This window comes from Coregonus lavaretus (genome assembly GCF_964263955.1).
Source record: "Coregonus lavaretus genome assembly, chromosome: 23".
Taxonomy (NCBI): Eukaryota; Metazoa; Chordata; class Actinopteri; order Salmoniformes; family Salmonidae; genus Coregonus; species Coregonus lavaretus.
Window position 1 is genome coordinate 10,620,593 of NC_140010.1, and position 12,476 is coordinate 10,633,068.

At 41.3% G+C, this 12,476-nt stretch overlaps 1 protein-coding gene across 2 annotated transcripts in view; it reads left to right on the forward strand.

The window, feature by feature from the left end:
* The window catches only part of LOC311099048 (uncharacterized protein), an 80,678-nt gene that overhangs the window by 560 nt on the left and 67,642 nt on the right, over window positions 1-12,476 (forward strand). For both annotated transcript variants that reach the window (XM_084139652.1, XM_084139653.1), the window contains exons 3-23: window positions 268-297; window positions 1,531-1,555; window positions 1,683-1,751; window positions 2,552-2,641; window positions 2,774-2,842; window positions 2,944-3,027; window positions 3,322-3,408; window positions 3,603-3,686; window positions 3,859-3,933; window positions 4,095-4,184; window positions 4,261-4,347; window positions 4,444-4,533; window positions 4,651-4,740; window positions 4,900-4,989; window positions 5,216-5,278; window positions 5,471-5,533; window positions 5,716-5,784; window positions 5,906-5,989; window positions 6,107-6,193; window positions 6,352-6,435; window positions 6,569-6,637. In XM_084139652.1, coding sequence (XP_083995778.1) covers window positions 268-297; window positions 1,531-1,555; window positions 1,683-1,751; window positions 2,552-2,641; window positions 2,774-2,842; window positions 2,944-3,027; window positions 3,322-3,408; window positions 3,603-3,686; window positions 3,859-3,933; window positions 4,095-4,184; window positions 4,261-4,347; window positions 4,444-4,533; window positions 4,651-4,740; window positions 4,900-4,989; window positions 5,216-5,278; window positions 5,471-5,533; window positions 5,716-5,784; window positions 5,906-5,989; window positions 6,107-6,193; window positions 6,352-6,435; window positions 6,569-6,637 — 1,579 coding nt within the window. The remainder of the gene's footprint in view (window positions 1-267; window positions 298-1,530; window positions 1,556-1,682; window positions 1,752-2,551; window positions 2,642-2,773; window positions 2,843-2,943; window positions 3,028-3,321; window positions 3,409-3,602; window positions 3,687-3,858; window positions 3,934-4,094; window positions 4,185-4,260; window positions 4,348-4,443; window positions 4,534-4,650; window positions 4,741-4,899; window positions 4,990-5,215; window positions 5,279-5,470; window positions 5,534-5,715; window positions 5,785-5,905; window positions 5,990-6,106; window positions 6,194-6,351; window positions 6,436-6,568; window positions 6,638-12,476) is intronic.

Sequence of the window (12,476 nt, forward strand, 5' to 3'; positions counted from 1 at the left end):
CAGGAGGTCCCTGGTTCAAGCCCAGGTTGGGGCGAGGAGAGGGAAGGAAGCAACACTGTTACATAAGAGCCTTATGCATTCTGCCTCCAAAATTCACACATCTTTTTTAACCATGCTTGGTCCCTCTCTTGTAGCATATGACAGTTGTTTGTCCATACAGTTTTGTCTGGTTTCCACTTGGTGGATAATACTGTTCAAATGTGATTAGTTTAGAATTTGGGTGTTAGAATAATGTTCTGTTTTTCCTCTTATTTTTCATACCTTCAGATCACTCTACCAAATGGCTCCCTTGGTCAGGTAAGAACTTGTACGAACTTTGCCTTTGCAACACAAATAACTAAGTTGATTACACAACGAGTTTTACTTAAAATACTGTGTTGGCTTAAAATACATGTCTTCGGCAAGTTGTATTTTACTTTATTTTCTTCAATTTACTTGTCAGGGAGCAGTTTATAATCTGATGCATTACAACAGATATAGCAAAAAAGGAAGTGGATTTGTTCTCCCCATTAGTGAGATTGTTGTACCTGTTTATATGGTCTGTGGTTAGTCAAGGACGTATATTTAAAAGAACCTGTCTGGTTCATTAATTGGATCATGAATGAAACTAGAAAGGAGTCAAACATTCATATACTCAAACAAAAGAACAACTTTACAACATTCATGTCAATATCAAAATAATTTACATAGTTGAGCAAAAGTTGATATTATAGTTCATCCAACTTAAAATGTATAGTTCAGCTGATGATACATTTTCATATTTAAGTTAAACAACACATTTAAACAACACATTTTCCTAACTCAGGAATGTACCGGTAACCATAGCCGCAGGAAGTAGGGGTGCTGAGGGTGCTGCAGCACCCCCTGAAAAATCAGAATAAAAACAAAAGATTAATAAAAACAATATGTATTTTTGAAACAATTTTTTTCCCACTAAAGTAGTGCACTGGGCCTTTACCAGTCCTGTATTTAGCGGACTGATATAGTCGTCTGCAGTGCGGGCAAAATTATTTTTTCACAAAAGTAATGCACTGGGCCTTTACTAGTCCTGTATTAGCAGACCGATATAGCCTTCTGTAGCGCAATAAAAAATTCAGCCCCCCCTGCTGGGCAGGCGATTATTTTGGCTTCCATGGCAATGCCCCCATAGGATGACAATGCCCCCATCCACAGGGAATGAGTGGTCACTGAATGGTTTGATGAACATGAAAACAATGTAAACCATATGCCATGGCCATCTTAGTCACCAGAGCTCAATCCAACTGAACACTTATGGGAGATTCTGGAGCGGCGCCTGAGACAGCATTTTCCACCACCGTCAACAAAACACAAAATTATGGAAGCTGCTCTGGCTCGTGGTGGCCCAACGCCCTATTAAGACACTTTATGTTGGTGTTTCCTTTATTTTGGCAGTTACCTGTATGTTAGTAAAACATTCCTGCCCCAAAGTTGAGCAAACTAGAAATGGTGTGGCAGCTGGTTGCCTTAATTTTTTTAAAATGTTGAGTCAACTTACATTTTTCTTTACAGTGCACTGTTGTGAACAGCTGTGAGGGTGAGTACCTTGCTTTTGCAAACACTTCTTCATGTAAAATCTATTTTTATACTTGTATCATAAGATGCTGTGATGTGACAAATGATTATATTGAACCTATGTTATTTTAACACAACTGTGTTCTCAGGTCTGAAAGAGCAACTGGAGCACACAGACAGACAATTGCAGGAGAAAACCAGCCACACCATTCAACTGGGTGAGCTGTTGTATTGCTGCTGGTCATACATGTCGCTGACAGCGCGGTCACCCTTTTTCTAGCTCCTAGCCAACTTTGCAGTATTTTGTATTTTTTTGTATTATTACTTACATTATTTGCTCAGAACGTTTCTAGTATTATTATTTCGGACTCTGACATTGCTCGTTCTAATATGTCTTAGTTGTGTATTGTTATTGTATTGCTTGATATTGCTGCATTGTTGGAGCTAGAAACTTAAGCATTTCGCTGAGGCATAAGCGACATAAGCGACCCCAAAAAACATTTATTAAAAAATGTTTAGCAACTAGTCAGGGACTCAATTTACTTGTAATGTCAATCACTGACAGTCACTCAATTACCCATGTCAGCTAACAATTTTTAGATTTATAAGTTAGTCTAGCCAGCTATCTAAACTTGTAGTGATCATGGCCGAATACCGACCGGGCATGCTGGGCACGTGCCCAGAGGTCCTGACCTTCAGAGGGCCCCCATTGATTTTTTTTGTCACTCTCACTCAGATATCATTAACATGGCATAAAGATGTCATGGCAAAATGTGTAGAATTGCAGGTAATTAACTTTAAAACGCAAATATGTTTTATCTCTGCCGTCAAGGGGGGTCCACTTAGGGCCCCCAAAAGGCTAGAGCCAGCCATGATTTCGCTGCATCTGCGATAATATCTGCAAAACTGTGTATGCGACCAATAGTCTTTAATTTAACTCAGCATCTAAGACCAAATATTCAATGTCCAGTGTGGCGACCAATTAAATGTCTCTAAAACTCTTTATTATTCCTTTTAGAACAGGAAGTGTTTAGACTGAAGTTCACAGTGAGACAGTTGAGACTGAAGTCGACATCCTGCGGTCTGGAAACATCAAATCAAATTGCCAGTAAGTATTACCTCACCACTACAACTCTTATATTTTAATCATAAGGGGGGATATGTCAAACAACTTCTTATAGAACAACTGTACTATGGTAAAATACGGGTAATGCTTGAAACAATATAATATATCTAACAGAACTGCAAGCTCAGTTGGAGGATAAGATGAGTCTACTGGAACAGATGTCGAATGACAATGGAAACCTGGGTGAGTGGAGCTGACTTGATTGGTATTGCCATAAATGATAGATTACAGGTAGAAACCCTGTCACTCATATTTATTTAATTTTCTTATTTTTCTCATTACAGTTCTGAGGATCACAGCTCTTACCTATGAAGTGAACGAACTACAGAAGAAGGACACAAACACCTCAACTTCCACCAAGATCACTGGTAAGAATGTTGTTTATTATACCTTCTCTCCATGACCATAACCATGTTTCCAAAAATTACATAGACACTCTTCAACTCCACTCTGTTCAACATTTGTTACAATGTATCATTTGCTGCAGTGAGTTATCCCCACATAATCTAAAGTGCTATGAAACCTAGTGAAAAAAAAGCCAATTTCAATGTGGTCTATCAAATCAAGGTAATGATTTTTGTACTGTTCTAAACTGTGTTAAAATAACAATGTTAACAACTACCTTACTGGTTCTTTATGAAGGATGTTTATTTGTCTTTTAGACCTACTGAGCCAGCTGGAGGAAAAGAACAAACAATTGCAGTTTAAAACAGAACAACTTGAAAAGAACAGTCGCAGCGCTCAACGTAGTAAGAGAAGAAACCTGTTATTTCAGTGTTCATGTTACTGTTCAGTAGTGGTGAATGGTTCAGAATCATGGAATCATTTTCAGTCCAGTTTCTCACAAAAAATGCAGGATAGCAAAATGCAGTTATCTTCAGTTTTGTACTTTTTAAGCATGCATGTGTAATTTCACGTGACAATGATGTTTGTTGTTTTTTAGTTCTTGAGATCATTGAACTGCAGACCCAGATCTGGGAGGTAGAGAAAACAAAACACAGTCAGGAGACTTTAACCCAAATCACTGGTACAGTATAATCTAAACTACTCAAGATTTATAAATGTTATAAATGTTCAGTTTTGTATTTTTCCAATACACTGCATCCCTTTACCATAGAATACTTTCCTTCTTCCTTTTCCAAAAGCCTGGTGCCTGCAAATGTTGTATTTATCAATAATTGTACTATTGTTGTGTCCAGTTCTACAGAGACAACTGGAGGCCAAAATCAATGAACTAGAGGGCAACTCCAAAGGGAGTGATGACTCCAAAATAGGTCAGTTTGTTTGGGTTGGATTACTGAAACTGATTCACCTGAAAATAAACATTTGCACGGCAAACAGACACCTACTCACACAAGATAGCACACATACTGAGAATATCATTGGAGAATGTCTTCCAGAATACATAGCCAAGTTGTCTCTCTTGGCTTTTCAGTGGTGATGATGATCACATTGGAGAGTGAGGTTACAGAGCTACAGAGAAGGATCTCAGAGCTCACAGAGGAATCCAAAACTAAAATGACAGGTGACTAAATAGTTATTTTATAGACAGAATTACCCCCCCCCCCCCCCGAACAAGCTAAATTGCTTTTATAAATTAGATCTACAGAGGCAACTGAAGGAGATGAACCAGCAACTTATAAACAAGATATTACAACTGCCTGACAACAACACTAACACTGAACTAAGTAAGTGGACAAGTCTCTCTACACAATGAGATATGCTGCAGTACGATCTAGTGTCTCTGCATGTCCTACAAACTGCTCTGTTATTGATTATTTCAGCTGAGGAGATTCTGGCGTTGCAGAATGCAATAAATAACCTATACATACAAATATCAAACCTACAAAAGAAGACCGATGCCCAACATGCAGGTACATGCCAATCTTACTTGTAATTGTTCATGGTTTCACCACTGACTGTGAACTCTTTTGCACTAAATGTTGCATGATTGGAAGAATGTCAAAAGCATTGTGTGTTTTTTTTTTTAGAGCTGCAGAAGAATTTGAACAACAAGGAAAAACAACAAGAAGCCTGGAAGGAACAACTGAAGGGGGAGGATGAGGCTAGCATGCAGCTGAGTGAGTGAAGCATCAAAATGTGATATTTGTGATCATATCAAACTATCCAGATAATACAATAGTTATTTAGAACAATTTATGAAATTTGATTTGAAGAAGGGATACAGACTAAAATAATCCCAGCCTGTTACTTTTCTCATTTTCTTTCTCTCTGTCCAGTTATGAAGATAATTTCTATAATGAGGGAGCAGAGAGACTTACAGATACAAACCACACAGGAGATGCAGACAACATCCTCCCAGATCACTGGTGAGATCTTTATTGTCATTATCTCCAATGTTCCTGTGAATGCACCCTCCTGTGAATGAAAAATGTATGCACTCACTAACTGTAAGTCGCTCTGGATAGGAGCGTCTGCTAAATTACTAAAATGTAAAATGTAAAATGTAATGCACCCTCCTGTGAATGCAACCTCATTGGTTTGTGTGTAGTATGATGCTCTAATATGTATCAAAATGAACTGTTTGAACTCTAGCACTTCTGCAACAAGTTCAGGACAAAGAGGATGAGATTACCAGAGTTCAGGCTGAAAACAAAGGTAAAGACCACATCCTCTGTTCCTGTCTTGTTTACCACCAGCCATGTTTAATGACAGGCCTAGAACGCTAGGCTGCTCTAATCGTTACTTTACATGTAAAACCCACAGTGTTCTACATTTCATATTTTATTTGATTGTTGTGTTCATTTGACAAGAATGTCTGAAAGATTACACTCCTTCCTTTTAAAACAGACCTGCAGAAACAGCTGAAGGAGAATAATGCAACGTGTTTCAGTCTCGAGAACAAATATGACCGTGAGACTATGTCTTCTTCCTATCACTAAAGCCATAACATTCTACCTGGAAATATGTTTCATTTACCATGTCCTCAACATTTAACATTTAAAATAAACTAGTTCTCATACATTGTGATGACATTCTGAGATGTTGAAACTCCCTTTATGATCCTTTGCCTGTTTTGTGTGTGCCTCTCACAGGGGTGAAGGGTGAATTAGAGGACAAGATAAACTTACTTAACAGTCAAAATTCAGGCAACTCCAAACTGGGTGAGTGAGGCCAGTTGGACAGTTTCTTCTAATATACAATATGTACAATGTGTTTTCTACATAGAGAACAGTTGACAGTAGCTTACTGTACAGTAATAGTATATCCTTTTGGTTCTAACAGTTCTAAGTATCGTGGCTCTGAATGATGAAGTGAAGTGGCTGAGGACTCAAATCATGTCTCCAGAGGCAGCTGGCAAGATCGATGGTGAGTGTCACTGCCAGTGCTTTCCCCTCATTATTCCATGCTCTGCAGAAGGGTTGTTCTGTAAAGAAAAACTGACATGGTTTAATTTGTTATATTTTAACTGTGTCTGTCTCTCAGAGCTGCAGAAGCAACTGGAGCAGAAGAACCGAGAATTAAAAACGAAGAGCAACGAACTGCAGGAAAAAAGTTCCAACGGACAAAGGAGTGAGTTTTCCACTGATTTAACCCATCCTGAGAGATCACATGTAATGCAATGCAATTATAATAAAGAATACACTGTTGAATTACAAATGAGACAAATTCGACATTTTAGGTTAATTCGATCGAGTCAGGTTGTTTAAAATGTTGTTGTCCTTTTTCAGTTCTGAGAATAATTGAGGTGCAGAATCTGATATGGGAGTTCCAGAAAGGAGTGGCTACTCAGAGCAACATTGACCAGATTGCAGGTGAGTGAAAGAAGCATTTCATTGATTACAAGGTCATGTTAGAGAAATACTTTGATTATTTGAGTGTAAAACTACCTATGAGACATACATTATTCAACTACATCTTTAACTCTGTTGTGCATCTTTTGCACAGTGCTACAGAAAGAGCTGAATGACCTGACTGCTGAAATGGAGGACAAGGCCGATGACGGCTCAAAACTGGGTGAGTTTATGACAATAGGATGGACAGGAAAGCTGAATATCCCACTGGGCACAAACTGATTAATTCAACGTTGTTTCAATGTCATTTGTTAATTTATTGTGACCTGGAATCATAGCCGCAGGAAGTAGGGGTGCTGAGGGTGCTACAGCACCCCCTGAAAATTAATAATGATACAAATATATATATACAGTATATACCAGTCAAAAGTTTTGACACACCTACTCATTCAAGGGTTTTTCTTTATTTTTTAAATAATTTTTAACATTGTAGAATAATAGTGAAGACATGAAAACTATAAAATAACACATATGGAATCATGTAGTAACCAAAAAAGTGTTAAACAAATCAAAATATATATATACAAACATCCACCCTTTGCCTTGATGACAGCTTTGCACACTCTTGGCATTCTCTCAACCAGCTTCATGAGGTAGTCACCTGGAATGCATTTCAATTAACAGTTGTGCCTTCTTAAAAGTTAATTTGTGGAATTTCTTTCCTTCTTAATGCATTTGAGGCAATCAGTTTTGTTGTGACAAGGTAGCCCTATTTGGTAAAAGACCAAGTCCATATTATGCCAAGAACAGCTCAAATAAGCAAAGACAAATAACAGTCCATCATTACTTTAAGACATGAAGGTCAGTCAATACCGAACATTTCAAGAACTTTGAAAATGTCTTTAAGTGCAGTCGCAAATGCCATCCAGCGCTATGATGAAACTGGCTCTCATGAGGACCGCCACAGGAAAGGAAGACCCAGAGTTACCTCTGCTGCAGAGGATAAGTTCATTAGAGTTACCAGCCTCAGAAATTGCAGCCCAAATAAATGCTTCACAGAGTTCAAGTCACAGACACAGCTCAACATCAACTGTTCAGAGGGGACTGTGTGAATTAGGCCTTCATGGTTGAATTGCTGCAAAGAAACCACTACTAAAGGACACCAATAAGAAGAAGAGACCTGCTTGGGCCAAGAAACACGAGCAATGGACATTAGAACGGTGGAAATTTGTCCTTTGGTCTGGAGTCCAAATTTGACATTTTTGGTTCCAACCGCCGTGTCTTTTTGATACGTGGTGTTGGTGAACGGATGATCTCCGCATGTATAATTCCCACCGTAAAGCATGGAGGAGGAGGTGTTATGGTGTGGGGGTGCTTTGCTGGTAACACTGCCTTTGATTTATTTAGAATTCAATTTAACACTTAACCAGCATGGCTACCACAGAATTCTGCAGCGATACGCCATCCCATCTGGTTTGGGCTTAGTGGGACTATAATTTGTTTCTCAACAGGACAATGACCCAACACACCTCCAGCCTGTGTAAGGGCTATTTTACCAAGAAGGAGAGTGATGGAGTGCTGCATCAGATGACCTGGCCTTCACAATCCCCCGACCTCAACCCAGTTGGGATGGTTTGGGATGAGTCGGACAGCAGAGTGAAGGAGTTCCAACAAGTGCTCAGCATATGTGGGAACTCCTTCAAGATTGGACTGGATTTGGAGTCACCCTCAAAATTAAAGTGGAAAACCACACTACAGGCTGATCCAACTTTGATGTAATGTCCTTAAAACAAGTCAAAATGAGGCTCAGTAGTGTGTGTGGCCTCCATGTGCCTGTATGACCTCCCTACAACGCCTGGGCATGCTCCTGATGAGGTGGCGGATGGTCTCCTGAGGGATCTCCTCCCAGACCTGGACTAAAGCATCCGCCAACTCCTGGACAGTTTGTGGTGCAACGTGGCATTGGTGGATGGAGCGAGACATGATGTCCCAGATGTGCTCAATTGGATTCAGGTCTGGGGAACGGGCGGGCCAGTCCATAGCATCAATGCCTTTCTCTTGCAGGAACTGCTGACACACTCCAGCCACATGAGGTCTAGCATTGTCTTGCATTAGGAGGAACCCAGGGCCAACCGCACCATCATATGGTCTCACAAGGGGTCTGAGGATCTCATCTCAGTACCTAATGGCAGTCAGGCTACCTCTGGCGAGCACATGGAGGGCTGTGCGGCCCCCCAAAGAAATGCCACCCCACACCATGACTGACCCACCGCCAAACCGGTCATGCTGGAGGATGTTGCAGGCAGCAGAACGTTCTCCACGGCGTCTCCAGACTCTGTCACGTCTGTCACGTGCTCAGTGTGAACCTGCTTTCATCTGTGAAGAGCACAGGGCGCCAGTGGCGAATTTGCCAATCTTGGTGTTCTCTGGCAAATGCCAAACGTCCTGCACGGTGTTGGGCTGTAAAACTACCCCCACCTGTGGACGTCGGGCCCTCATACCACCCTCATGTAGTCTGTTTCTGACCGTTTGAGCAGACACATGCACATTTGTGGCCTGCTGGAGGTCATTTTGCAGGGCTCTGGCAGTGCTCCTCCTGCTCCTCCTTGCACAAAGGCGGAGGTAGCAGTCCTGCTGCTGGGTTGTTGCCCTCCTACGGCCTCCTCCACGTCTCCTTATGTACTGGCCTGTCCCCTGGTAGCGCCTCCATGCTCTGGACACTACGCTGACAGACACAGCAAACCTTCTTGCCACAGCTCGCATTGATGTGCCATCCTGGATGAGCTGCACTACCTGAGCCACTTGTGTTGGTTGTAGACTCCGTCTCATGCTACCACTAGAGTGAAAGCACCACCAGCATTCAAAAGTGACCAAAACATCAGCCAGGAAGCATAGGAACTGAGAAGTGGTCTGTGGTCACCACCTGCAAAACCAGTCCTTTATTGGGAGTGTCTTGCTAATTGCTTATAATTTCCACCTGTTGTCTATTCCATTTGCACAACAGCATGTGACATTTATTGTCAATCAGTGTTGCTTCCTAAGTGGACAGTTTGATTTCACAGAAGTGTGATTGACTTGGAGTTACATTGTGTTGTTTAAGTGTTACCTATATTTTTTTGAGCAGTGTACAGTTGGGAAAAAAAGTATTTAGTCAGCCACCAATTGTGCAAGTTCTCCCACTTAAAAAGATGAGAGAGGCCTGTAATTTTCATCATAGGTACACGTCAACTATGACAGACAAATTCATGAAAAAAAATCCAGAAAATCACATTGTAGGATTTTGAATGAATTTATTTGCAAATTATGGTGGAAAATAAGTATTTGGTCACCTACAAACAAGCAAGATTTCTGGCTCTCACAGACCTGTAACTTCTTCTTTAAGAGGCTCCTCTGTCCTCCACTCGTTACCTGTATTAATGGCACCTGTTTGAACTTGTTATCAGTATAAAAGACACCTATCCACAACCTCAAACAGTCACACTCCAAACTCCACTATGGCCAAGACCAAACAGCTGTCAAAGGACGCCAGAAACAAAATTGTAGACCTGCACCAGGCTGGGAAGACTGAATCTGCAATAGGTAAGCAGCTTGGTTTGAAGAAATCAGCTGTGGGAGCAATTATTAGGAAATGGAAGACATACAAGACCACTGATAATCTCCCTAGATCTGGGGCTCCACGCAAGATCTCACCCCGTGGGGTCAAAATGATCACAAGAACGGTGAGCAAAAATCTCAGAACCACACGGGGGGACCTAGTGAATGACCTGCAGAGAGCTGGGACCAAAGTAACAAAGCCTACCATCAGTAACACACTACGCCACCAGGGACTCAAATCCTGCAGTGCGAGACGTGTCCCCCTGCTTAAGCCAGTACATGTCCAGGCCCGTCTGAAGTTTGCTAGAGTGCATTTGGAGGATCCAGAAGAGGATTGGGAGAATGTCATATGGTCAGATGAAACCAAAATATAACTTTTTGGTAAAAACTCAACTCGTCGTGTTTGGAGGACAAAGAATGCTGAGTTGCATCCAAAGAACACCATACCTACTGTGAAGCATGGGGTGGAAACATCATGCTTTGGGGCTGTTTTTCTGCAAAGGGACCAGGACAACTGATCCGTGTAAAGGAAAGAATGAATGGGGCCATGTATCGTGAGATTTTGAGTGAAAACCTCCTTCCATCAGCAAGGGCATTGAAGATGAAACGTGGCTGGGTCTTTCAGCATGACAATGATCCCAAACACACCGCCCGGGCAACTAAGGAGTGGCTTCGTAAGAAGCATTTCAAGGTCCTGGAGTGGCCTAGCCAGTCTCCAGATCTCAACCCCATAGAACATCTTTGGAGGGAGTTGAAAGTCTGTGTTGCCCAGCGACAGCCCCAAAACATCACTGCTCTAGAGGAGATCTGCATGGAGGAATGGGCCAAAATACCAGCAACAGTGTGTGAAAACCTTGTGAAGACTTACAGAAAACGTTTGACCTGTGTCATTGCCAACAAAGGGTATATAACAAATTATTGAGAAACTTTTGTTATTGACCAAATACTTATTTTCCACCATAATTTGCAAATAAATTCATTACAAATCCTACAATGTGATTTTCTGGAAAACAAATTCTCATTTTGTCTGTCATAGTTGACGTGTACCTATGATGAAAATGACAGGCCTCTCTCATCTTTTTAAGTGGGAGAACTTGCACAATTGGTGGCTGACTAAATACTTTTTCCCCCCACTGTATATACAGTTGAAGTTGGAAGTTTACATACACTTAGGTTGGAGTCATTAAAACTCGTTTTTCTACCACTCCACAAATTTCTTGTTAACAAACTATAATTTTGGCAAGTCGGTTAGGATATCTACTTTGCGCATGACACAAGTATTTTTCCAAAAATAGTTTACAGACAGATTATTTCACTTATAATTCACTGTATCACAATTCCAGTGGGTCAGAAGTTTACATACACTAAGTTGACTGTGCCTTTAAACAGCTTGGAAAATTCCAGAAAATGATGTCATGGCTTTAGAAGCTTCTGATAGGCTAATTGACATCATTTGAGTCAATTGTAGGTGTACCTGTAGATGTATTTCAAGGCCTACTTTCAAACTCAGTGCCTCTTTGCTTGACATCATGGGAAAATCAAAAGAAATCAGCCAAGACATCAGAAGAAGAATAATTGTAGACCTCCACAAGTCTGGTTCATCCTTGGGAGCAATTTCCAAACGCCTGAAGGTACCACGTTCATCTGTACAAACAATAGTACGCAAGTATAAACACCATGGGACCACGCAGCCGTCATACCGCTCAGGAAGGAGACGCGATCTGTCTCCTAGAGATTAACGTACTTTGGTGCGAAAAGTGCAAATAAATCCCAGAACAACAGCAAAGGACCTTGTGAAGATGCTGGAGGAAATCCATCCACAGTAAAATGAGTCCTGTATCGACATAACCTGAAAGGCCGCTCAGCAAGGAAGAAACCACTGCTCCAAAACAGCCATAAAAAAGCCAGACTACAGTTTGCAACTGCACATGGGGACAAAGATCGTACTTTGTGGAGAAATGTCCTCTGGTCTGATGAAACAAAAATAGAACTGTTTGGCCAAAATGACCGTCGTTATGTTTGGAGGAAAAAGGGGGTTGCTTGCAAGCCGAAGAACACCATCCCAACCGTGAAGCACGGGGGTGGCAGCATCATGCTTTGGGGGCGCTTTGCTGCAGGAGGGACTGGTGCACTTCACAAAATAGATGACGCCATGAGGAAGGAAAATTATGTGGATATATTGAAGCAACATGTCAAGACATCAGCAAGGAAGTTAAAGCTTGGTCGCAAATGGGTCTTTCAAATGGACAATGACCCCAAGCATATTTCCAAAGTTGTGGCAAAATGGCTTAAGGACAACAAAGTCAAGGTATTGGAGTGGCCATCACAAAGCCCTGACCTCAATCCTATACAAAATTTGTGGGCAGAACTGAAAAAGCGTGTGCGAGCAAAGAGGCCTACAAACCTGACTCAGTTACACCAGCTCTGTCAGGAGGAATGTGCCAAAATTCACCCAACTTATTGTGGGA